At 39.6% G+C, this 24950-nt stretch overlaps 1 protein-coding gene across 1 annotated transcript in view; it reads left to right on the forward strand.

Moving 5' to 3' along the window:
- The first annotated feature begins 6 nt into the window (after positions 1-6).
- Positions 7-24950, forward strand: part of HIF1A (hypoxia inducible factor 1 subunit alpha) — a 29384-nt gene continuing 4440 nt past the window's right edge. Inside the window, exons 1-9 of the mRNA XM_079768367.1 lie at positions 7-85; positions 4266-4378; positions 4982-5184; positions 12465-12571; positions 13676-13823; positions 17607-17827; positions 18504-18790; positions 22355-22477; positions 22607-23031. Coding sequence (XP_079624493.1) covers positions 58-85; positions 4266-4378; positions 4982-5184; positions 12465-12571; positions 13676-13823; positions 17607-17827; positions 18504-18790; positions 22355-22477; positions 22607-23031 — 1655 coding nt within the window. The 5' untranslated portion in view covers positions 7-57. The remainder of the gene's footprint in view (positions 86-4265; positions 4379-4981; positions 5185-12464; positions 12572-13675; positions 13824-17606; positions 17828-18503; positions 18791-22354; positions 22478-22606; positions 23032-24950) is intronic.

The raw sequence follows: 24950 nt of genomic DNA on the forward strand, positions 1-24950 counted from the left end.
TTTGAACTAACTGGACACAGTGTGTTTGATTTTACTCATCCGTGTGACCATGAGGAAATGAGAGAAATGCTTACACACAGAAATGGTGAGAAGAAAAGTCTATTGTTTGATATAATGTGACAGGTGGTTTTACCTGATCAAATACTGTTACTAATTTTTAGATTTTGTTATTGTACTATCTAAGGCAAAACATCATTTCATGTTAATTAAATGTTACTCTATTCTTGGTTAAATCCATTCTATTTTTAAAGAATTTCATTAAAGTATATAAAAAATGTTTTTAAAGCCCACCTAATTCCATAAATATATAGCTATAAGAATAGATAAAATAAAATGGAAAAATAAATAAAGATCAGGACCAAGGAAGTTATAAATTAAAATACAACTTTAAGACAAGAAGAAGTCAATACAAATGGCACATTATAGAATTTTACTAGACAATTAACTAAAGTTGAGGTGCCAGTTTGGATTTAAGCTTTCTAAAGGCTCAAGAAAAAGAAAAGAGGAGGTTCACCGGACTTTAAAGAACGTGATACTTGCTTATTTGACCTTTCATGAAGTTCACAATAACTTGAGAATATGCAATTAATTATAAAGTATTACATTATGGATGCCCCACATTATCAACAACAAAAAAGACCTGCTAACACCTCTAACTCTTAAGAATGAATTGTTAAAAATAACCAAATGTTCTAAGATTTTGGGAAAGTACCTCTTTTCCCCCCTGAAATTCAAAACATGAATTATTTATTTCTGGAATTTTCCATTTACTATTTTTGGACCCGAGGTTGACTGTGGGTAAATGAAACCGAATAAAGCAAAACGCCAGATAAAGAGGTGACTGCTGTACTCTACAGCCTATCAGGAATCTGCACTTAAAAACTTAACAAGTAAAGAAAGTCTTTCATACCCGTGCCCTCTTAAATAGAGTATCCTGATCATAATTTGTAAATTTTCATTGTATCTTTCATGACTGAAAGTTATAATGAAAATTTGTCATTATGCTCTGTAGTTGTTTTTTGCAGCTCTAATTTAAGTGTATAAGTTTGTTTGCTTTCTCTATTAAAATTATAGTGCTTTTGAATAGTTTTTTTAATGGTTTCTTTTTCATCTTATCTCATTTATGATAATAGTTAACCTCTATTCAGAGATTACGCTGTGCCAGGACACTGTTCTCTGAATTTATGTGCTTTCTAACTCCTTTATTCCTCACAACAGTCCTGTGAAGATACTGTTGTTATTTGTTGTTTTACTGAGGAAAGTGGGGCACGGAGTTATTGAGTAGTTTGCCCACGATTACTCGGTGGGTAAATGGTAGAGCATGGCTTAAATTCGGGTGGACTGGCTCTAGAGTTCACACTTTAGAGCTCTTTTCATATTTAGCAACTCTCACTACCTTCTGCCATTTGCCAAGGTACCTTGTCAGCAGGAGCCCTCTCCTGTTTTTGAATTTCATACTGTGTGTTTACTGTGAACTTGGAAAGCAAATGTATATTTTTTAGAATTCTGTATAAAGGAGGAGTAAATAAATTCTGAGCAAAGACCTAAGTAGATTGTCAATTAGTTTAGTATATGAATTCAGGTGATTAGACTTGAGGATTTCTATTGGCAGCTCAGTGCTTCCATTAGACTAGACCAGTGGTCGGCAAACTCATTAGTCAACTGAGCCAAATATCAACAGTACAACGATTGAAATTTCTTTTGAGAGCCAAAAACCAACTTCTGCGCATGGGCCACGAAGTTTCAATCGCACTGTACATGCACGCCCGCACGTGGTATTTTGTGAAAGAGCCACACTCAAGGGGCCAAAGAGCCGCATGTGGCTCTCGAACCGCGGTTTGCCGACCACTGGACTAGACTATAAGTGGATGGATATTAGGAAGTCTTGTTTTGATTTGGTAATGTGTTATTCTAAATCAGATATAGTCTGCTTAATATAGTTTAAATATATGTTTTTAACCAAACACATAAACATTTTTAAAAATAATTCCTAATGCAGTTAATGAATTTTTGATGTTTCGTTGAGAAACAAAAATGCAGATTTTCACTTTTAGAAAAGAGGGGCTGCTATAGTGCATCACATTTTAATGATACACTGAGAGCTGTTATTGGTGTATTTACACAATGTAGTCCTATTATTCTGTTTTTATTATTTTTACTGATTTTGGGGAGAGAGAGGAAGGGAGAAACATCGATTTGTTGTTCCACGTATGTATGCATTCATTGGTTGATTCTTGTATGTGCCCTGACCAGGGATAGAACCCACAACCATGGCATATCAGGACAGTGCTGTAACCAACTGAGCTCCTAGCCAGGGCTAATCCTATTATTCTTATGTTAAAAAGATTCTTTAGATTTCATAAGATATTATAAAATACGATTTATTTTTAGAAGGCTGAAAATTTATTTCTTGAGAAATGTTTCTTCCATTAGGAAAATGCTAGTACTTTTCTACTAACTTGGTATTTAAATTTATCTTCATGTCCTAATTCAACGGCTTTGGGTTTCAAAGGTCAATCCAATTTAAGCTTAGATTATGAAGGACTGAAAATACCCCAAAGAGTTTACATGTGGATCATTGCTGCCACCATCAGTTCCTCCTCCATACACACCCACACACATGCCCTTATACCATAATTAAGACCAGTATGGTGTGGGGCATCTTTTTAAAATCCATTCTCAAACACTTCTAAGGAGGGCAAATTAAGTCCTTATTTAAGTAAATCCAAATAACTTGTGTTAGCACCAAGACTGCCCCAACTTGCCTAGTTCCCTTATTATAAGTCTGAGCTATAACTCTTCTTTCTCAAGAGTCTAACATTTCTAGCTAACTCGGCCAAAATTTAAATTTAACTTGTTTCTTTTCCACTTGACACTTTTCTTTCAATATACTAGCCTTAAAAATCTTCAAATCTTAAAATTTCTCTGTTGCCTTATTTCCATTAATTTTTAAGTTTTTATAAGTTCTACCTTTTTATTTATCTTTTGTCATCCTTTTTACTTCTGCTACTATTCAGTCCCTCATTGCCATCATGTATTCTAATTCTTATATATCCTATATGTTGCTGCTAAATTAATGTTATTTAAGTTCCTGGTTGTGTTTCCCACCTCAGAATTTTTTAGAAACTCCATGTTGTATATTTAAGGCTGAATTCATTGTAGCCCTCCATAGCTACAGCTCCAACCTTCTCTTCTAATTTTGTCTCATTACTCTTTATATTGTGGCCAAACTGAACTTTCTAGTACTGGTCCCCAAATTTGCTGTTTTCCCCACCTATGTGCTTTTCCTTCTCTTCCTTCTATCTGGAATAATACCCTTCAACTCATCTCTACTTATCGAAATGCTAATGTTTCTTTCTAAGAAGAGCTTCCTGATTTCCCCTGGACTAGAAGTTACCTTCTATGCTCTCTCTATACTTCTTTAAAGCGTTCTTGTAAGTCTTGGGCACTTAACTCTGCATTGTATTGTTATCATTAACTTCCCCACATCTAAATGTTTAACTTCTTCAGGACAGGCAGTGTGTCTTACTCATCTTTGTATTGCCTGCAATATCTAGTCCAGTTCCTGAATAATAAATACTCAATCAGACTGATCAATGAAGATAAGAAATCAAGTTGCTATTTGAGTGTTGTAATCTCATTTTTTAGTTATATGAGGTTTGGAATATGAGTAAATAGACCTGAATTTATTTAATTCCAATTTGGCTTTGAAAAGTCATTTACTTTTTCCCCCCTCGTAACAAGATAGAAATAGTTTACTGCCTGCTTCATAGGAAGATTTAAGGAAAAATCAGATATATAAAAAATGTTTATTTGCTATTGAAGAAATTTTCTAGTTTAGAAGTTCTATAAATAATGGAGTACTTATTATAAATTGAACTAACATATTTAGTAAATGTTTGGAAGAGTTTGCTGAAGTTCCTTTTTTGGGGGTTTGCTTATACACTGATAGCATAGTTTGCGGACAAATTCATACCATATTTATATTACTTTGCAATTTGACCAACATTACTGGCTTGAATGTGAAGTGATTACTATTACTCAACTATGTATTCTTCTACCAACTCAGGGAATCACTGCTGTTACAAACCCAGTACTGACTCAGGGTGTTAGGTTGCTGGATGTGTTGGAGTGGGCAAAGCGAGTGTGACTGTTTTTGTTCATGCTGGGATGTTTAATTGGGCAGCTCCCAGGTGTGCTACTCTTACTGTAACAAATTTGCATATTTAATTAAGTTTTTAAATTTTATTTCCTGCTTTCCTTAGGCCTTGTGAAAAAGGGTAAAGAGCAAAATACACAGCGAAGCTTTTTTCTCAGAATGAAGTGTACCCTAACTAGCCGGGGGAGAACTATGAACATCAAGTCTGCAACATGGAAGGTAAGTAAAAATGGTTTGTGAGTGGTGATGCACTTGATTTATAGAGAACTTCATGCATCTTGACATTGCTAGTATTAAGTAGCTTTAGCACTGTGAGGGAAAACTTAGATTTGTTCCTTGGCATTTGCAGATTTAACATACAAATAGTATATTAATTTACCAGTTTGAGGCATAATGTGAATTGACACTGTCTTACTGAGCTAACTTAGTCAGTTGGCTTTGCCAACCATCCAGAGTTTGAATCTTTATAGAGCTTAATTTTTAATTCATTGTTGTATCATTTGTTTTGCTCAGTGTTAAAACAGTCATTATAGCAAGAAATAACCATCACACAGCTATGATGACCAGCTGAATGAAAAATCAGCCCAGATTTGTTGTATGAAGGAGATTTTTAAAAAGAGTAATTAATCTGTGATGCCTGAGGTGTAGGCCAGGGGTGGTGTAGGGAAAACATTTATTGATTTTCAGAAATATAGTTTACCTACTAATGACAGTAAATTTTTACCAATACTTACTTGCCATATCAGACTCAACTACTTATTGCTGTATTTTCTTTTTCTAGCATTGTATATTTTTAAAAAACTGCTTTTTCTTCATGCACAGGTACTTCACTGCACAGGACATATTCATGTGTACGATACCAACGGTAACCAATCTCAGTGTGGGTATAAGAAGCCACCCATGACGTGCTTGGTGCTGATTTGTGAACCCATTCCTCATCCATCAAATATTGAAATTCCATTAGATAGCAAGACTTTTCTCAGTCGACACAGTCTGGATATGAAATTTTCTTATTGTGATGAAAGGTAAGTGAGATATAAAATATAATTTGAAAATTTTCATTAGTCCACAACTTTTAAAAAACTATTTACTTTTTATAGTAAAGACTCCCACTAAGCTGAATACTATGATACATCCTAGAACTCAGAAATACTAACTTTGTAGATTATTTCAGCCACATTGAATACTTATTTTGTACTATGAATACTCTACCACATGCTTTTCAGAAATTATTAAGATGAGGTTTTTTTTTTCCTTTAGGGACTCATTAATTTATAGAGGAAATAAATATATTTAAAAAATACACAATAGCCCTAACCGGTTTGGCTCAGTGGACAGAGCGTCGGCCTGCGGATGGAAGGGTCCCAGGTTCGATTCTGGTCAGGGGCATGTGCCTTGGTTGCGGGCACATCCCCAATAGGGGGTATGCAGGAGGCAGCTGATTGATGTTTCTCTCTCATCGATGTTTCTAACTCTCTGTCCCTCTCCATTCCTCTCTGTAAAAAAAATCAATAAAATATATTTTAAAAAAAAATACACAATATATAATTTGAGGAAGGATTGATTATTTTTGGTTATGGACTAGAAAGAAAAGTCTTTGGTCATCTCCTCACCCTGTGGATTTTTCATGAGCAGCTTAATCCCTGCCCACGGTTTTTATTGCCATTTCCAAATTTATATTCCTAAATATTTCTATTTAATTACCAATTTGATTTTTTTTTCTGGATAGATCCTCTACCATATTGTAAACTAAATCTTTCTGTAACTGAACTACACTACCACTGCCCCAAATAATAACTTCAAAAACTGGCTTTCTTCCTATAATACCTATCATCCTATCTAATAAAAGAGTAATATGCAAATTGACTGTCACTCCAACACACAAGATGGCTGCCCCCATGTGGTCAAAGATGGCTGCCCCCATGTGGACACAAGATGGCCAGCAGGGGAGGGTAGTTGGGAGGGACCAGGCCTGCAAGGGAGGGCAGTTGGGGGTGATCAAGCCTGTAGGGGAGGGCAGTTAGGGGTGACCAGGCCGGCAGAGGAGGGAAGTTGGGGGTGACCGGGCCTGCAGGGGAGAGCAGTTGGGGGGACCCAGGCCTGCAGGGGAGAGCAGTTGCGGGGGACCAGGCCTGCAGGGGAGGGCAGTTAGGAGCAATCAGGCTGGCAGGGGAGTGGTTAGGGGGTGATCAGGCTGGCAGGCAGAAGCAGTTAGGGGCAATCAGGAAGGCAGGCAGGTGAGCAGTTGAGAGCCAGCAGTTCTGGATTGTGAGAGGGATGTCTGGCTGCCCGTTTAGGCCCGATACTACCTGGATCGGGCCTAAACGGGCAGTCGGACATCCCTTGAGGGGTCCCAGATTGGAGAGGGTGAAGGCTGGGCTGAGGGACACACACCACCATGCACGAATTTCGTGCACCAGGCCTCTAGTGGTTAAATATACCACTATAGGCACATAGCTCCAGCAAAAATTTGGAAGTCATCCTTTTCTTTTACCCTCTTTATACTTAACTAGAGGCCCGGTGCACAAATTCGTGCATGGGTGAGGTCCCTCTGCCTGGCTGGAGATCGGGGCTGATTGGGACTGGCGGGCAGTGGGGGGTGGTGGTGGGAGGGGGAGGAGGGACCACGGGAGGCTGGCCGGCCATGGGAGGTTGGCTGTGGGAGCACACTGACCACCAGGGGGGCAGCTCCTGCATTAAGCATCTGCCCCCTGGTGGTCAGTGTGTTGTCATAGTGACCTGTCGACCAATTGTTCAGTCTACCGGTCATAACAGTCACTTAGGCTTTTATATATATAGACTAGTGGCCCAGTGCATGAAATTCGTGCACATTAAAAGGGAATTAATTAGAGGAAATATTTTAATATTGCTATTCACGTCCCCAGGCCTGGTGCTAGGCGGGGAGAGAGCCTCACATCCCCGGCCAAGCGCCGGGCTGGGAGGCAGCCTCACATCCCAGGCCAACACAAGTCCCCACCCACCGACGCTGCAAGTCCCCATCCCCCACTGCACCCCTGCCTGCCTCGCACGCAGCCTCCTGCTGTTCGGTCCTTACGGTGTCATGGCATGATGACCATTTGCATATTAGTCTTTTATTATGATGATGATATCTGGCCCAATTTTTTGATTATTATGTGTGATAAATTCCTGGAAATGTAATCACCCAGCCCAGGAGGCTGAATATTTGCTACATCCTGTCAAACTGTCTCCAGAAATGCTGTCCCCTATACTCCGGAGCAGTGCTATCAGGTGTCTGTTTCATCACATCCTCTCCAGTACTGAATATTGTGATTTTTTTTTAAAGTTCCAGGTATCTTTCCTTTGCAATTACTTGATTACCTTTGAAGTTAACTTTTCTCATGTATATTAGTTAATTTATTTTTTCTTTAGTTCAAGTCTTTGCTCAGACATATTCTTATTTGAGTAATCCTATTCGTTTGAGTTCACGGGAAGCAATAGCAGCTTCCATAGAGGAAGGTGGGGGGCTTGAGGGGGAGAGGGGTGCTGGACCAGAGGGGGTTGGCAATGGCTCCTGTTAAAGGTTAGATCGGAGGTGACGGGGTTAAGGGAGGCGTTAGGTTCTGAGACTGAAATGTTAGGGTGAAGGTACACAGTCAGAGGTCACCATTTGGGAGGTTGGGCCCCTGGGGTCTGGTGGGGAGGATGAGGGGCAGACCCGGGTTTGGTGAGGGATGCAGGAGGGGAGTGGTCTAGCTGGGAAGGCCTGTGGGTCTGGGCGGCTCCCCAGATTCAGGTGCCCAGCACTCGCCGCCAGTGCTGGGGCCACCGCACTGTCCAGGCCCCGCGACAGCCAGACGGACCTGCAGCTTCAGCTCTGGCCGCGCTGCAGGGGCTGTGGGAGGTCGCATGGCCCCCAAGCCTGTACCTCCTTGCCTCTGAGCTGGGTGCACGCCCCTCTTCAGGGAAACTGCTTGAGTAGCCCCTCTAGGTGACATGACCTTGTGATGCCATCAGCGGAGCGCGCCACACAGCCTGATGCTGCGTGGGCTGGGGGAGACTTTACGGGAGGAGGTCCTCTGTCCCCTAACCCCGCCACCGCAGGCCCGGAGCCCTCATCACTGTGCACGTGGTCGTCTGCTAACCGGCACCCAGAGGCTGGGGTTGGGGCAGGGGGTTCCCACAGAGTTGGAAACCACTCGTCCCAAGGTTCCCACGGTCTCAGAGTTGCCACATGACTACATGGCCTCAGTGTTATGCCACTACTTTCTGATGCCAGTTTTGCACCTTAAACTCTTAAATTAACCACACGAACAGCTTTCTTCTTCGCCCTCCCGGACTCAGAGTTCTGCTGCATATGCTCCTTTCAAAGGGCAGTTTCTAGTTCTTGGCCATGTGGGGTGTTGCTGACTTTTCATTCTCGGTTTGCACGTGGGGCATCCTGAATTCTGTGAGGATGGTGACTGTTCTACAGCAAGCCTGTGAGCGAAAAAATATGACCCCCGTTTTACATCTACTCTCAGACTGTAGTAACATTTCCCCAAGTAAACCAATTCCCACGCTCCACTACACAGAATAAGAATGAGGATCCGAGCTCACCTTTCACATGAAGAGCCAATGAGGCAGCCTTATGTCCCCAGCCGGGTGCCAGGCTGGGAGGCAGCCTCATGTCCCGGCGGCACAAGTCCCCACCCCTTCCCCGCCCACCAGCTCCTGCTGCATGTGCAGCCTGTAGAATGCTTGTTACTGTGGCGGAGTAACAACAATTTGCATATTAGTTCTTTATTATATAGAAGATTGGTCTCTAAATCTTATAGGTATACTCTCTCCTTATATCTCTTAATCCATTCCCTCCTTTCCACTCTTGTTCCATTGAATTTTTTAGTTCATTACCACCTTTGGCTTGACTGTTGCCATAGTCTGTTAAGCTGTCTTTCTACCAACAGACTTGTGCTTGTGCCCTTTTACTCTCTCATCCAGGTTTCTAAAAAGTGGGCTTCCTAATGCAAAAATTGGATTATGTCATTCTCTTGTTGAAAATACCTCAATTGCTTTCTTTCGTCTTCACACAGACAAATTTGTTTATAAAAATATTAGAGGAGGGCAGGAGGGTTTTATTTATTAAAAGAAGACAAGCATTAAGAAAAATAGACCTACACAATAAAATCTAAACTCCTCAACATGCCAAGCAAGGATATTTATGATCTGCCTCTGCCCACTTCTCCAGATTAATCAGTAGGAGGGTGAACCCCTTCTGGTGTGTCTCCTAACACCTATAGCCAGAGTGCTTCCCATGTTTTCGTATATCTCTGTCATAGCATTTATCCTACTGTTGTGATTATTTGCCTGCTTGTCCCACTTTTTTTTTTTTACTAGAAAATTCTATGGCTAACGGCATAGATTCTGTAGCCAGACTACTAAGTCCTGACTTTGCTGCCTTTTTTGGAAATTATCTTGGACTCATTAGTTCAGTTTTTTCAACTTTAGTAACACCTATTTTATTTAGGTCATCGTGAAGATTATATGAGAAAGCCAATTTTAAGCATTTAGCCGTAATGTAGATGATAATGCCTCACCCCATTGGACAAGGAAATGTTAAGAGTGCTGGCTTTGGAATCACATAATCTTAGATTCAGTCCTGGCCTGCAGCTCTGGTACTTACAGTGTAGCCTTGGTCTTAGAACTGAACTGTTCTAAATCTCATTTCTTATCTAAAATGAGGGTGATATTTCAAAAGGCTGTTGCTAGGATCAAAAGAGTTTGTTGAGTGCTTAACGAACTCTGGTGTCAACTTTAAGAAAAATGAAGATAGAGCTAAGAAGTATTTTATGGCATTTATTGGCAGTATTCATGTGAATGTATGATAGAACAGAAATGCCCTCCTTTTTGAGAAATTATTTTTTATTTTTTGAACTTAGTAACAAAGTGTAGGGGTGGGCTGGGAACAAGGAAAGTGATGAAGCTAGAAAGAGAAAGGTTATTTCAGAAAATTAACAAAATGATCATGACAGAGGAGTAAAGACAGCCAGTTTAGAGTTTGGCGAAGTAAGGTTTTGAGTTTGACTAGTTATTTTTCTGCTTAGAGTTCTTTGTAGGTACTTCTTCACATCTATAACCCTTAAGAACAAAGATAAAAAATTTTAAATCTAACATATCAAACTTGTAACATCTAAAATATCCCATAAGTAGCTATTATTTACTATACCAATTTCCACTTACAATCATTCAACACGTTAATTTGAGCACCTGCTATGTGCATGACACTGTAACTGGCACTAAAGTAGAAATGAAGATTAACAGTTCTGCCCTCCAGACACTTACAATGAATAAGTGGTACACTGCATAGTTGTTTTAGATCACAGGTTTTCTAGTCCTTTAAAAATACTTTTTATCAGATTTTCTGGATCACTCCTCTCCGTTTTGGTACAGAATATAAGGTTTGTAATTCCCTAAAGTTAACTTTTTACCTTTCTTCCTCGATATGAATAAAATTGGCCTTCTAGGGAATTATGTGCTATTTACATCTTTAGTAGTAACATATCTCAACTCAGATTGAGAAACACTGATTGACATCCGATTAAATCAGAGTTTATTAACGTAATATACAAGACCCTCATTAATCTGATCCCACTACCTACTTTTCTGGGCTCATCTCTTTCTGCTTGCCCCCTCTAACCATACCAGTCTTTGTTGGCTACACAATGCCAAGCATTTTCTCACCTCTGTCTTTGCTTGTGGTGTACCTTCTTCCTGAAGTGGTTTTGTTCTCTCTTTGACTCTCTCTATACTCAACTCATAAATCTCCTACAAAAAACATCCTTTATCCCACCATTCCTTCTTGTGGGTAAGGGTGGTGTCTCTGATTCCTATGCTTACCATATTATTTCTTAAGTATAGTAAGTGTACCAGAAGATTAGCCACATGTTGAGTTTTGTCTTTCCATTTCACACCTAGAACAGTGCCAGGCATACAGACATATCAAGGTATAAATAATGAAAAAATTAATTTCATGGGAATATTATTTAAACATATAACCTTCATAAAACCAATTAAAATTATTTTTAAAGCATAATTTAAAGAAGAAGGCTGTTGTGGTTTCCTTTGAAATGCTGCCACCTAGTGTAGATATGTTTAGGGAGGTTCCTTTGTAAAGAATTTTGGATTTTGGCTTAAGTTGGCTTAATTTTTGTTTTGTTTTATTTTTACAAATCAGCTTTCTGTTTCTTTATTTTGGAATAAATTATAGCAGATCTTTCCTTAAAGTGTGACAACACAACAGTATTATTTTTACACATTTCTTAGGAGAATATCTTCCCTGTGTGCTTTCTGTCATTAATTGAGGTGTGATTTCATTGGGGGGGGCGGATTTTTGGACACAATAATATTGTTACGTAACCTTTGTTTACACCTCAGAAATTCCCTTGAAATCTAAACTCTGAGAAATAAAAAAGCTTAACTCATGTTTTGCTTTCAGAAAAGAAGAGAACATTTCTCTTCTAAGAAGTGCTAAGAAGAGCTTTCTCTTTCCCATAAACAGGTTTCCATTTCACACTGTGGTTACAGAGAATAGTAAGATTTCGTCTCTGTCCTAAAGGAACTGCCAGAAAATCAGAAGGATTTTGTTCTGGTCAATTTTCAGTTTGATAGCATTGTTTCATCTGAAATGAATTTCTGTAATTTTATGTAATTAATTTCCAAAATGAAGTACAAGAGCGTCTTCTAAAACCAACAGAATAGGTATTCCTTTATTCCCATTTAATGTAGATACTCTGGTTAATAATACTGAAATTTTGTAGTGGATATTGATCCCCCAAAATGAAGCCTTGCCTAGTGGACCTGTTTTATGAAGAACGTGATTTTGTGTACACACACACAAACATACACACACACACACACACACACACACACACACAGGAATGTGATTTTATGGCAAGATAATGTTACGGATTTAATCTCTGTATTTTAAATTAAGTGTTAGTAACTACCTTTATGACATTTACCATTTAATTTGCAGTACTTCATATCTATTTATTAATAACTTGTCTTGTTACCAAAAGTATATACAATACAATGTGATAAAAATGAGTAACATGTTTGAATGAAGGGGATTAAAGGGTTAGATAACAGGGTGAATCCAGAGAACTTAAAGAAACGGATGGTGCCATATTTAGTAACTGCAGAGTTACTAAAGGTGAGATGTAAATTTATTTTCAGCAAAGAAAAATGCTCTTTATTTTTTAAAATTCACTTGTTCATAATATTAATGCATATTCATTACCGTAAAGAAGCAAAGTTTTTCATTATCAGTTAATTTCTCTTTTTTCTTATTACATTTTTTACTTAACAGAATTACTGAATTGATGGGATATGAACCAGAAGAACTTTTGGGCCGCTCAATTTATGAATATTATCATGCTTTGGACTCTGATCATCTGACCAAAACTCATCATGATAGTAAGCAGAATGGATGAACTCATTGATATTCTCTTTAACTCTTTTCAGTCTCTACTTTTTGGTCATATAGCTATGTACATTTAACTGTTTGGTTAATATTAACCATTCTTTCTAAACTATCTTAACAAAACTCTTCCTAAAGGATCTTGACCATTAAATCTATGTTTTATATTTGTTTAAGCAATACTAATTAAAGTAGAATCATTTGATATCTAAAACTTCCCAGGCATTTTAAATACAAAGGCTCAAAAAATACATTGCAGGATATTGTAGCATCATTTTCAGAATTCATACTTAAATATTAAAAACAGTGGTTGGAGTACAAAGCATTCAGAAAATATTTGTGCGATGAAGTGAATTGTTTAGTAAAGTGAAGGTGATTAACAGCATGTACTAGTGGTAATAAGTACACTGGACATAAGATACGTTTCTCAATTTTACTCAAATGTTATTTAAATATCCCACGATAAGTAAAATATTAGAATTTTTCACTTGCCTGTTGAATCTGTACTTGAACATGACTTCCCAGTATGATTGGGGATGCCTCAGTGTCACTGAATGTGATTAGTCTTGAACTACCAAATAGCCACCAATATTCATGATAATATCATCTTTACTATTTCTCTAGTACTTGCTCCCAAGTCAGAAATTAAGATTGCCTAAAGTGACAAAGACTTCAGCATATCAATTGAGATTCAAATATGCTAGCATAGCTACTTGAAGCATCTTTGGTTATCTGGAAACTATAGCGGGAATTTAAGAAAATAACAGCAGTATTTCTTTCTTAAATGTTCTTGCTAGAGATTATTCATTCTTTAGTCAGTAAAGGAATTTTAGTCATTGTTGTCCTTCATTCCTGGCTTTGATTTTATTTAAAGTGACAGTTTATTTGGGGGCGGGTGGGGTGCGTAGAAGAATAAAATTGGGTACATTTTCAGCTACTAGTATCCTGGGGCTTTTTCTCTTTCAATTTAAACAATTACAACTGATGCCATTAATGTAAGCATCTCTCCTTTTCTAAAACAACGATCAACATTTAGCATCCATTTGATTGACAGTTCAGTTGTTATTTTCTCCACATGACTCTTTCCATTTTACTTCTAGTGTTTACTAAAGGACAGGTAACCACAGGACAGTACAGGATGCTTGCCAAAAGAGGTGGATATGTCTGGGTTGAAACTCAAGCAACTGTCATATATAACACTAAGAACTCTCAACCACAATGCATTGTCTGCGTAAATTTTGTTGTGAGGTAAGCTTGGGAAATAAATATTTGGGGAAAATAAGTAATAACTCTTTTTGGATCCTCTACTTTTAAAGGGAGAAAATATTTTCAACATTAACTGAATTTTATTTTCTCATTTCTATATAAGTATGGTTTTCAGTACTCTAATCTTTTTTTGTAGGCCAGCTTTTCTACAGTGATTCCACTACTACCAATAGCTATCTATTCCCATTCTTTTCACTCCGATATTTTAAAAGACCCTAAAAAAAAATACCAGATCTATGGATTAGTTTGTTCTAGTCATACAGCTGTCAGCTTGTATTACCTCACAGCAGCTATGTTATTTTTGTAGGAACAGTACTGGCCTTGGAATAGTTAGGTTTGTGTCGTAGCTCTGTCATTTCTCCATAAACTTGGGAAAGTCTCATTTCTCTGAATTTCATCCATATTCGAGAGATGATAATACATAATTCAAAAGGTTATATGAGAACTAAATGAAAATCTATGTGAGATTACTATAAAAGGCTGTATAATGTGATACGTGGTTCTTGAATATTCTTGAGTTCTTCCCTTAGCTGATGGACTTGTGAATGTTATAGATATCATAAACTAAACCTTCAATTGATCAATTTCAGTAGGCAAATGCCCCCTTTTAGTCCATCTTCCATATTACCACCAGGCTGGTTTTTCTAGCATATATATACCTGCTCATCTCATTTACTTTAGAATTATTTTAAAGATCCCTTGGTCACCTCCATGATAAAACCTCACCTACTTGCAGAACATCATTTCTTGTCATTATCTTCTATACTCCCATGCATTCATAATTGTAGCCCTCTTTCTAACATCTATGGCTACCTCTCCTAGGAAGACTTTGGTCATTTGTTTTTATTTTGGCCAATTCTGACACCATCCTTTAATGTTTTAATATTAGTGCCAAAGAGTTGGTGACTTTCCCATTACATAAAAATCAATTACTTGGAATGCCTTTTACCCCGACACTGCAGTCTACCTAACAAATACTATTTGAGGCCAAGTTTCGGCTTGTAGGCCTCTGAAGCAAGCCTTCTCCTTTGCAATCACTTTGTTTGCACATTTACTTTCACACTGGTCTATAAAACTTGAGGGAAAGGGTTGGGTGGTCTATAAACTTGAAGGAAAGGGTTGGATCAAGCATGTCAAACTTGCGGGCCGCGGGCTGTATGCGGCCCGCAATGAATATTTTTGCGGCCCAGCCAATATAACAGTATGTAAGAAATGTTTTAATAAAAATTTCGTAATCTAATTTTTACAATATCCTGTTATACATAACTAGAGGCCTGATGCACAAAATTTGCACATGGGTAGGGTCCCTAGGCCTGGCTGGCGATCAGGACTGATCAGGGCATTCCGACTGCTGGCCGGGGCCTTCGTTCCACAACACCCCCTGGTGGTCAGCATACATCATAGTGAGCGATTGAACTCCTGGTCTCCCAATCTAACTGCATGGGGTGGGGAGGGGTGTCCCTCAGCCCAGCCTGCACCCTCTCACAATCCAGGACTGCTGGCTCCCAACTGCTCGCCTGCCTGCCTTCCTGATTGCCCCTAACCGCTTCTGCCTGCCAGCCTGATCACCCCCTAACCACTCCCCTGCCAGCCTGATTGATGCCTAACTGCTCCCCTGCCAGCCTGTTTGCCCCTAACTGCCCTCCCCTGAAGGCCTTGTCACCCCTAACTGCCCTCCCCTGCAGGCCTGGTACCCCCCAACTGCTCTCCCCTGCAGGCCTGGGTCCCTCCCAACTGCCCTTCCCTGCAGTCCTGGGTCCCCCCTAACTTCCCTCCTCTGCCAGCTTGGTCACCCCTAACTGCCCTCCCCTGCAGGCTTGATCGCCCCCAACTGCCCTCCCTTGCAGGCCTGGTCCCTCCCAACTACCCTCTTCTTCTGGCCTGATCGCCCACAACTGCCCTCCCTTGCAGGCCTGGTTCCTCCCAACTGCCCTCCCCTGCTGGCCATCTTGTGGTGGCCATCTTGTGTCCACATGGGGGCATCCATCTTGTGTGATGGAGTGATGGTCAATCTGCATATTGCTCTTTTATTAGATAGGATAGAGGCCTGTTGCACGGGTGGGGGCCAGCTGGTTTGCCCTGAAGGATGTCCCGGATCAGGGTGGGGGTTCCCTTGGGGTGTGGGGAGGCCTGGGCGAGGGGCCTGTGGTTGTTTGCAGGCTGGCCACGCCCCCTGATGACCCAAGCGGAGGCCCTGGTATCTGGGGTTTATTTATCTTCTACAATTGAAACTCTGTAGCCTGGAGCGGAGCCAAGCCTTCTGCTTGCTCTGTGGAGGCAGCCATTTCTGTTGGGATTTATGTACCTTCTATAATTGAAACTTTGTAGCCTTAAGTGGAGGCCTGGGCCGGCCTGGGTGTGTGGAAAGCTTGGCTTCCTCCACCGCCGGGGGCAACCCTAGCCTCCCGCTCTTTCCAGCTCTGTGGCTGCTGCCATTTCTGTTTGGATTTATGTATCTTCTCTCATTGAAACTTTGTAGCCTTGAGTGGAGGCCTAGGCCGGCAAGGGCAGGCAGAAAGCTTGGCTTCCTCCATTGCCTGGGAAACGCAAGCCTCCCTCCTGCTTTCTGTGGCCGTAGTCATTTTGGTTGGGTTTATTTGCATATTTGCTCCTGATTGGCTGGTGGGCGTGGCTTGTGGGTGTAGTGGAGTGGTGGTTAATTTGCATATTACTCTTTTATTAGGGTTATTAAAAAACGAACTACAACATTCAATAATGACTGATTACTAGAATTGTGTTGCATTCATTTCCCTTACGCGCAGGCGCACCATTTCTCTCCACTAATACTAGCAGCGAATATTTTAGCAGCCGATTGCCACGTCATTAGTCTTATACTGACTTGTTTGGCATGCACAACAGGAAATATTTCACTTTCGGAGAAGAAAAATAGGTTTATTTGCGTTACACTTGTAATTTGTGCAGTTATTCACTGTCTGATAAGTTAATGTTCAAGAAAAAATATTAATTTTTATTAAAATGTTCTATTATTTTATGTTAATGATTACTCATTTATTTCTGCCCTTTGTACTCAGCATGTCCCTATAGAAATAAACTTACATTTCTATGAAAATTGAAGCTTTTGTGTTTTTGCAGCCTGCATAAACTTAAACCTTGTTTATTTGGCCTTTGTTAGCCTTTTGAGTTTGACATGTTTGGGTTGGATATTTTACTTTTGTATCAGTTTATTTCACATAGTAAATACTATCTGTTGATGAAAGGAGCAATGACATTTATATTTAAGCCAAATGAATATGGAGCTGTTTATTATCCCTTTTCAACTCTACCCCCACAGGTGATATCACCATATCATTTTCCTACCACCATAGAAAATATGGCACCCCTCTTAGAAAGACCTGAGTCATTTACCTATATATCTTTATATTCTAGAACCATCCTTATTGCCAAAGAATTCTTCTGTGCCAATTTCATTATATGAGTCAGCATAAAAATTGGGAAGGTCTATTTATGTCTTTCATGTACTTCACGGTTACATTTCTTTGTCACCACCACTCTTCCCAAAAGGATAGCTGAAGTTTCTTAATTGAAACCAGTCAAATAATTTGAATTATCTTATACTGTGAATTTTAATAAGTCTTTATTTCATATTGGTATTTTAAACCCTGAATGAATGAGAGGTTAGGTCAAAAGATCTTAAAATGTTCCCTTTTCATAAAGGAGAATTTTTTAGGAGATAAGAGTCCCTTTTCCTCTACCCCCATTGTGTCAACTGCTCATTTAAGAATTACTGATCTCTCTTTTTGACAGTGGTATTATTCAGCACGATTTGATCTTCTCCCTTCAACAAACAGAATGTGTCCTCAAACCAGTTGAATCTTCAGATATGAAAATGACTCAGCTATTCACCAAAGTTGAATCAGAAGATACAAGTAGCCTCTTTGATAAACTTAAGAAGGAACCTGATGCTTTAACTTTGCTGGCCCCAGCTGCTGGAGACACAATCATATCTTTAGATTTTGGCAGCAATGGTGGGTCTTTAGTTAGTTTGTTAATTGCCTAAATTGTGTCTGCTGATGTAAGCCCATTTTAACTGAACTTGATGCTAACATTTTTTTGTTGGTAATCATTTGGACGTCATGGTCTTGTATATTTCATTTTTCATAGTCTTCTTAAATGTATTTGCTTAAATATTTTGCCTCTGTAATTTCTCAGCATTCCTGTTTTTGTCACATTGTTGGAAATTGTGCTTCAAAGTGTCCTTAAGGTATTTCTTCCCCCACTTTAACTTTTCTTAACTACTCTGCTATTTCTATATACTACAGTCATATTTTCTCCACAATTTAGCAAAATTATATTGCAATATGTATAGTTGCATTAAAGGATAAATAAGCAGTCATACCAATATCAAACATTAAAAATGAAAATTGTAATTTCAATTGAGGTTAAATTTTAATGAAGAAACAGTTGGAATTACTGGGGTTTTTATGTCATGTCAATTAATAGGAGTTGTCAGTAGTGAGTTAGAAAGATAACTCAGACTTATAGTTATACCGTAGAATCTGTAAACGTTCTGATTAAGGAAAATTGGGTAACATTTTTATTGTTTGAGTGAACTAGACAAACCTTTGGTAAAAGGGGATATATTCTATATATGTTAAAATCTAGATATTCTTTAAATTGACTGATTTTTTTTTTTCCCTACAGACACAGAAACTGATGACCAACAACTTGAGGAAGTTCCATTATATAATGATGTAATGCTCCCCTCATCTAATGAAAAATTAGAGAGCATAAATTTGGCAATGTCTCCATTACCTGCCTCTGATACTCCAGAGCCACTTCGAAGTAGTGCCGACCCTGCACTCAATGAGGAAGTTGCATTAAAATTAGAACCAAATCCAGAGTCATTGGAACTTTCTTTTACCATGCCCCAGATTCAAGATCAGCCGGCTAGTCCTTCTGATGGAAGTACTAGACAAAGTTCGCCTGAGGTAGGTGTCATGATGTAATAAGAAAAGGATAAATTTCAGATTTTAATGTTCAGGAAAGAATGTATTTGTAGATTTTATTCAAACTTTAATTTGACCCACGTGTCATGGATTTTGTTTGTGTGCATTTTAGTACTCTAAAATTACTGCAATAATTGTTAAGAGCTTAACTTGGACCTCAGTGGAACATGGGAAAGAACAGGCTTAACAAAAATGTAAAGGAAAAACTTACGTTGCTCCTCTATATCAATCCTATTTAATAAAGAGGAAATATGCTAATTGACCCTCACACCATCACAAAGATGGTGGCACCCACAGCCAATAAGGAAGGGATATGCTAATTGACTGTCCTGCCTTCAAAGGTGGCAGTGCCCACAACCACAAGATGGCAGCGCCCAGTCCCCTCAGCCCCGCTGGGGCGGCAGGCATGCCACACTCCTGCTTCCAGAGTCTCCCAGTCTCCTCAGCCCCCCAGCCGCCCAGGGCCAGCCCGAGGCACTGGCAAGCCTTGGATTGTGGCTGCCCAGGGCTACCCGAGGCTCAGGTAACCAGGGCTGGCCAAGGCTTGCACTGCCAGCAGTGGCAGCAGCAGAGGTGTGATGGGACATTGCCTTCCCTTGATCGCCGGGTCGCCTCCCGCCCCTGAGGGCTCCCAGACTGTGAGAGGGGGCAGGCTGGGCTGAGGAACCCTCCCCCCCTCCAGTGCATGAATTTTCATGCACCGGGCCTCTAGTAAGACAATAAAAGTCTTGAATTTAGACATCCACAGAGAAAAAACTGTGTGCCTATGATAGGTTTAAGCCCATACATATTACCCATTGAGTTGGAGAATTGTCCAGCAGCAAAAGGCTTAAAAGGGAAAGTACCCTAAGCTCTGCCCAATTTAGTATAGTTTCCATTACTATTTTTAAATTCTCGGTAAGTATAACATGAAAATACCAAATCTTACACAGAGTAAATACTTAATAGCTGTTTTTATGCAAGTTCTGTCACAGTAAAAGTTCTCTTTAAGGACAAGGTTGGGCTAACACTGAAGGTATCACATAGGGCTCTATTTCTAAATCTAGAGTGCTTCAACTTCAGAGCTTCCTGTATCTAAAAATATGCTCTAGAGTTGGGTAACAGATCAGAATATGATGACTTGATAAATGAGGCACAAATAAACTTTAATAGGTGGTAAATGATTTCATATTCAATATCTGTGGATCCAAACTGGCAAGTTAAAAGTAGGAGATTTGACATCTCATAGCCTTCTGGAGAACACTTTCTAATCTCTGGTTATTTAGTTTGCCTAGCACAAAATTTTTGTTTGTTTGTTTCTTTTTAATACATTTTATTGATTTTTTTACAGAGAGGAAGGGAGAGGGATAGAGAGTTAGAAACATTGATCAGCCGCCTTCTGCACACCTCCCACTGGGGATGTGCCCACAACCAAGGTACATGCCCTTGACTGGAATCGAACCTGGGACTTTTTAGTCCTCAGGTTGACGCTCTATCCACTGAGCAAAACTGGTTAGGCACAAAATGTTTTTGATTCGTTGTGTTTTTAATCTAACAAAAATGTTATAGTGAGGGAGGCAAAAGCTTATGCTTAGAATACATAGCTATAATTTTTTGGTTAGAGTTCTTGTTCACAACTTTAAAAAAAATGTTTTTATTTTAGAAAGGAAGGAAGAAGGAGGGAGAGAAAGAAAGAAACTGATGTGAGAGAGAAACATTGATTGGTCACCTCTTGCACACAGCCTGACTGGGAATTGAACCTGCAGCCTGGGCATGTGTCCTGACGGAATCAAACCAACAACCTTTCCGTGCACAGGACAACACTCAGTCAGCTGAGCCACACCAGCCAGGGCTTCTTGCTCAGAATTTCTAAAAGAATAGTACATTCATTATGGTGAATGCAAGTAAAAGAACTTAAATCTCCACACCTACCCCTCAGAGTAGCTGTAAGATTTTTAGTAGATCACTACAGGTATGTGCCCTCTTAGTACAAAAGTAGATTCCAGTAAGTATATCATCTTGTTGGTGGCCAGTTGGGTACCCTGTGGGAGATGAATTATTAGATGAGTTCTATTCTTTAGCATAAACACAATAATGCATCATTTATTCTTAATTTTATTAATGACTAGAGGCCCGGTACATGAAATTCATGCACTGGGGGGGGGGGGGGGGCGCGCGGGGTTGTCCATCAGCCCGGACTGTGCCTCTTGCAGTCTGGGAACCCTCAGGGGATGTCTGACTGATGGCTTAGGCCAGCCATGAGCCCGGCTTCTGGCTGAGCAGTGTTCCCCCTGTGGGAGCACACTGACCACCAGGGGACAGCTCCTGCATTGAGCATCTGCCCCCTGGTGGTCAGTGTGTGTCATAGCGACTGGTGGTTCTGCTGTTTGGTCGATTTGCATAGTAGCCTTTTATTATCTAGGATGTTATTATTACATATAGTCAGAAATACGTATATAGAGTTCCCCTTATCCATGGGGGGACACTTTCCTAGGCCCCTAGTGGATGCCTGAAATCATGGATAGTAATGAACCTTAATCTACTTCCTGAGCTCTGCTAGAAATGTGGCAGCAGCTTCTTCATTGGCAGATGCAGGGTACCGTAATTGTTATATTTTCATCCCTTACTTGCTTGCAGTAAATGGCTTATTCGTTTCAGGGGATCCCTTGCTGAAGCATTCATATGGGCTCGGTGCTTTCTGGCACAACACATTGCTGTCAGTTGGAACATGTTTTCTGTTCGTGTCTTCCACCCATAAATTTAATGCCTTTACCATCTTAACTAAGCATTTATGCACTGTGCCTATAATTTGCAGTTTAAGATGTGACAGCAAAACTAGCATGCATTTCTTTTTCCTTCACAATTTCCTGGATATAAGATTTAGTATTACTGTAGATCTTAGCAACCTCAGCATATATATATATATATGTATATGTATATGTATATGTATATGTATATTTACTTATTAAGTCAAGAATTTATACATTTTCACTTAAAGGAAGCACTTTACAGCTGCTCCCTGGCATGTCCAAATTGCCAGCATCACCACTCTTGCACTTTAGACCTTATTAAGTAAAATAAAAGTTACTTTAAACATAAGCCCTACAACACTGTGACAATTGATCTGATAACCAAGATGGCTACTAAGTGACTAATGGGTAGTTAATGTATATAGTGTGGATATCCTGGACAAGGGATGATTCATGTCCGTGGCAGGACATAGTGGGACTGTGCAAGATTTCATTACACTACTTAGAACAATGCAAAATTTAAAACTACAAATTGCTTACTTTTGGGATTTCCTATTTGACGTTTTCAGACCTGAGTTGTCCACAGGTAACTGAGAAACTGCAGAAAGTGAAACCCCAGATAAGGGGAAGCTATTGTATTAGCAAAAATTGTTAAAAATGTAAGCTCAAAAATTTAACTTTTCACTAGTTAGGTAAAATTTGATAGAACAAATGGACTTTGTTGTGTATTCTCTGAGATCTGGTTAGATTATTCTAACAACTAGCAAAACACAGAGGCTTATTCTGGGAAAGTGAATACATTTAATTCCTTTTACAGCCTACCAGTCCCAGTGAGTATTGTTTTGATGTTGATAGTGATATGGTCAATGAATTCAAGTTGGAATTGGTTGAGAAACTTTTTGCTGAAGACACGGAGGCAAAGAATCCATTTTCTACTCAGGTATATGAATTTGTTTATTATATTTTACATTAATCTTTATTAAATTTTTCATCTAATGACTGAGTTTAACTTGTTTTTCTTTTGTAAGATGTGGCCATTGTAAAAACTCATACATTTGTTGTTCTATAGGACACTGATTTAGACTTGGAGATGTTAGCTCCTTATATCCCAATGGATGATGACTTCCAGTTACGTTCCTTTGATCAGTTGTCACCATTGGAAAGCAGTTCTACAAGCCCTCAAAGTGCGAGCACAGTTACAGTATTCCAGCTGACTCAAACGGAAGAACCACCTGTTACCACCACCACTACCACTGCCATCACTGATGAATTAAAAACACTCACAAAAGATGGTATGGAAGACATTAAAATATTGATTGCATCTCCATCTCCTACCCACGTACCTAAAGAAACTTCTAGTACCACAACATCACCATATAGTGATAATCGAAGTCGGACAGCCTCACCAAACAGAGCAGGAAAAGGAGTTATAGAACAGACAGAAAAATCTCATCCAAGAAGCCCTAACGTGTTATCTATCACTTTGAGTCAAAGGTATTTATTTATATGTAACATTAAAGTTATAGTTCTTTTATATTTTAGAAAATGTATATGATGCTAAATTATTTCTAAACGTAGCAAACTTTCTGATATATATTCTTTAAAGTACATAAAATTGATATACAAATTTTGAACTTAGAATAAGCACTCTAGGAACTATTTCTAAATTAGCTTATGTATTTATTTTCTCTAAAATAGTCATATCACCTATCTGAATGTAGGGTCTTCTAATACTTCCAAAAATAAAATCTAGCCAGTGAGTTCTGTAAATGTACAAAAACTGGCTTGGTTTCTTTCTTCTTTTTTTAAATATTTTTATTGATTTCAGAGAGGGAGAGAGATAGAAACATCAATGATGAGAGAGTATCATTGATTGGCTGCCTCCTGCATGCCCCCTACTGAGGATCGAGCCCACAACCCGAGCATGTGCCCTTGACTGGAATCAAACCCAGGACCTTCCAGTCCTCAGTCCAACGCTCTATCTACTGAGCCAAACCAGCTAGGGCTTGCTTGGTTTCTTATGGTTGGTTAAATCAGGCTAGTTTATCCTTACTGCTTCCGTTTCATGGAGCACTTTTTAAGCCTGAAAAAAAGTCCTCCCTACTTAAGGGTATTTCCAATTCCACAGTGAGCCTGATGGTCTTTAGTCCTCAGTATTCAGTATAGATATTTATAAGACTTCTTTTTAAATTTTATGTATAGTTATGATATAATTGCTTTTACTGTTTTTTAAATGCATTTTCACTGATTTCCGAGATGAAGGGAGAGAGGAGAGAGAGAAAAAAAATAACGATGAGAAAGAATCATTGATTGGCTGCCTCCTGCAGGCCCACACTAGGGACTGAGCCTGCAACCGGGCATGTGCCCTGACCGGGAATCAAACCGTGATCTCCTAGTTCATAGGTCAATGCTCAACCACTGAGCCACACCAGCCAGGCATATTTTTCATTACTTATTTATAGAACATTATATTTTATAGGTTAAGTAGGGTTTTAAGAGCTACAGCAGGAATCTAAGCCTGATTTTATGACATTGCTTCTATGGAGTAAATTTGAGCAAATATCTGGACACCAAACACATTTTATTAAATTATACTTTCTGTATGTAATTTGTAATGGGATTTAACATGTTTTAAATTTAAAGCTCTAATTTATAGGAAATAAGTTTTAGCTAGTCAGTGGGGCAGTATGTGTAGGAGAGAAATGATTCTTTTTCTACTGTGCCTAGACTGATCCAGATATCAGTAGCAATGGGAAAAGGCACTGCCATAGCCAGGGCTCATGGCATATTGCTCTGCCTTGCATCATTGCTTTGACCTAGAGTGCTGGGAGAGGCCTTTTCCTAGACCTAAGAAAAGACCTTGGAGCTTTAGATTTAAAAAGGCGCATTTTATATTACTTTATAAATTACCATGTTACCAGTTAACTTTAAAATTTAAACTCTGAGTTCCTCTAGGGAAGCGGTCACCGACCTTTTGGACCTCATGGACCACCAGTGGTCCCCAGACCACCGGTTGGCCACCACTGCTTTAGGGCAATGACAATGTCTTGTTGACATTTTAGTGGTATTAATAAATTCAGTACCTATCGTGTACTAGCTATTCAATAAATGGTTATTGTGTGGATAAATGAATAAATATCCTCTATAATAATAAAAGCATAATATGCTAATTAGACCGGACAGCCAAACATCCTTCTGGATAAAGCCGCAGCGGCTGCGAGGTTCCGAGGGCAGTCATCCACGGTGGCCGGCAGCGGCGGGGTGATGGGGGCAGCACCTTCCCCTCATCGGCCCAGTCGCCTCCAGCCCAGGGAGACTGGAGGCAGCGATAGGAGGTGGTGGCAGCGGCAGGGTGATGGGGGCGCAGTGCCTTCCCCTGATCGGCCTGGTTGCCTCCTGCAGAGGGAGGCCAG

Source organism: Cnephaeus nilssonii, assembly GCF_951640355.1.
Source record: "Cnephaeus nilssonii genome assembly, chromosome: 4".
In the NCBI taxonomy this organism is placed as follows: domain Eukaryota; kingdom Metazoa; phylum Chordata; class Mammalia; order Chiroptera; family Vespertilionidae; genus Cnephaeus; species Cnephaeus nilssonii.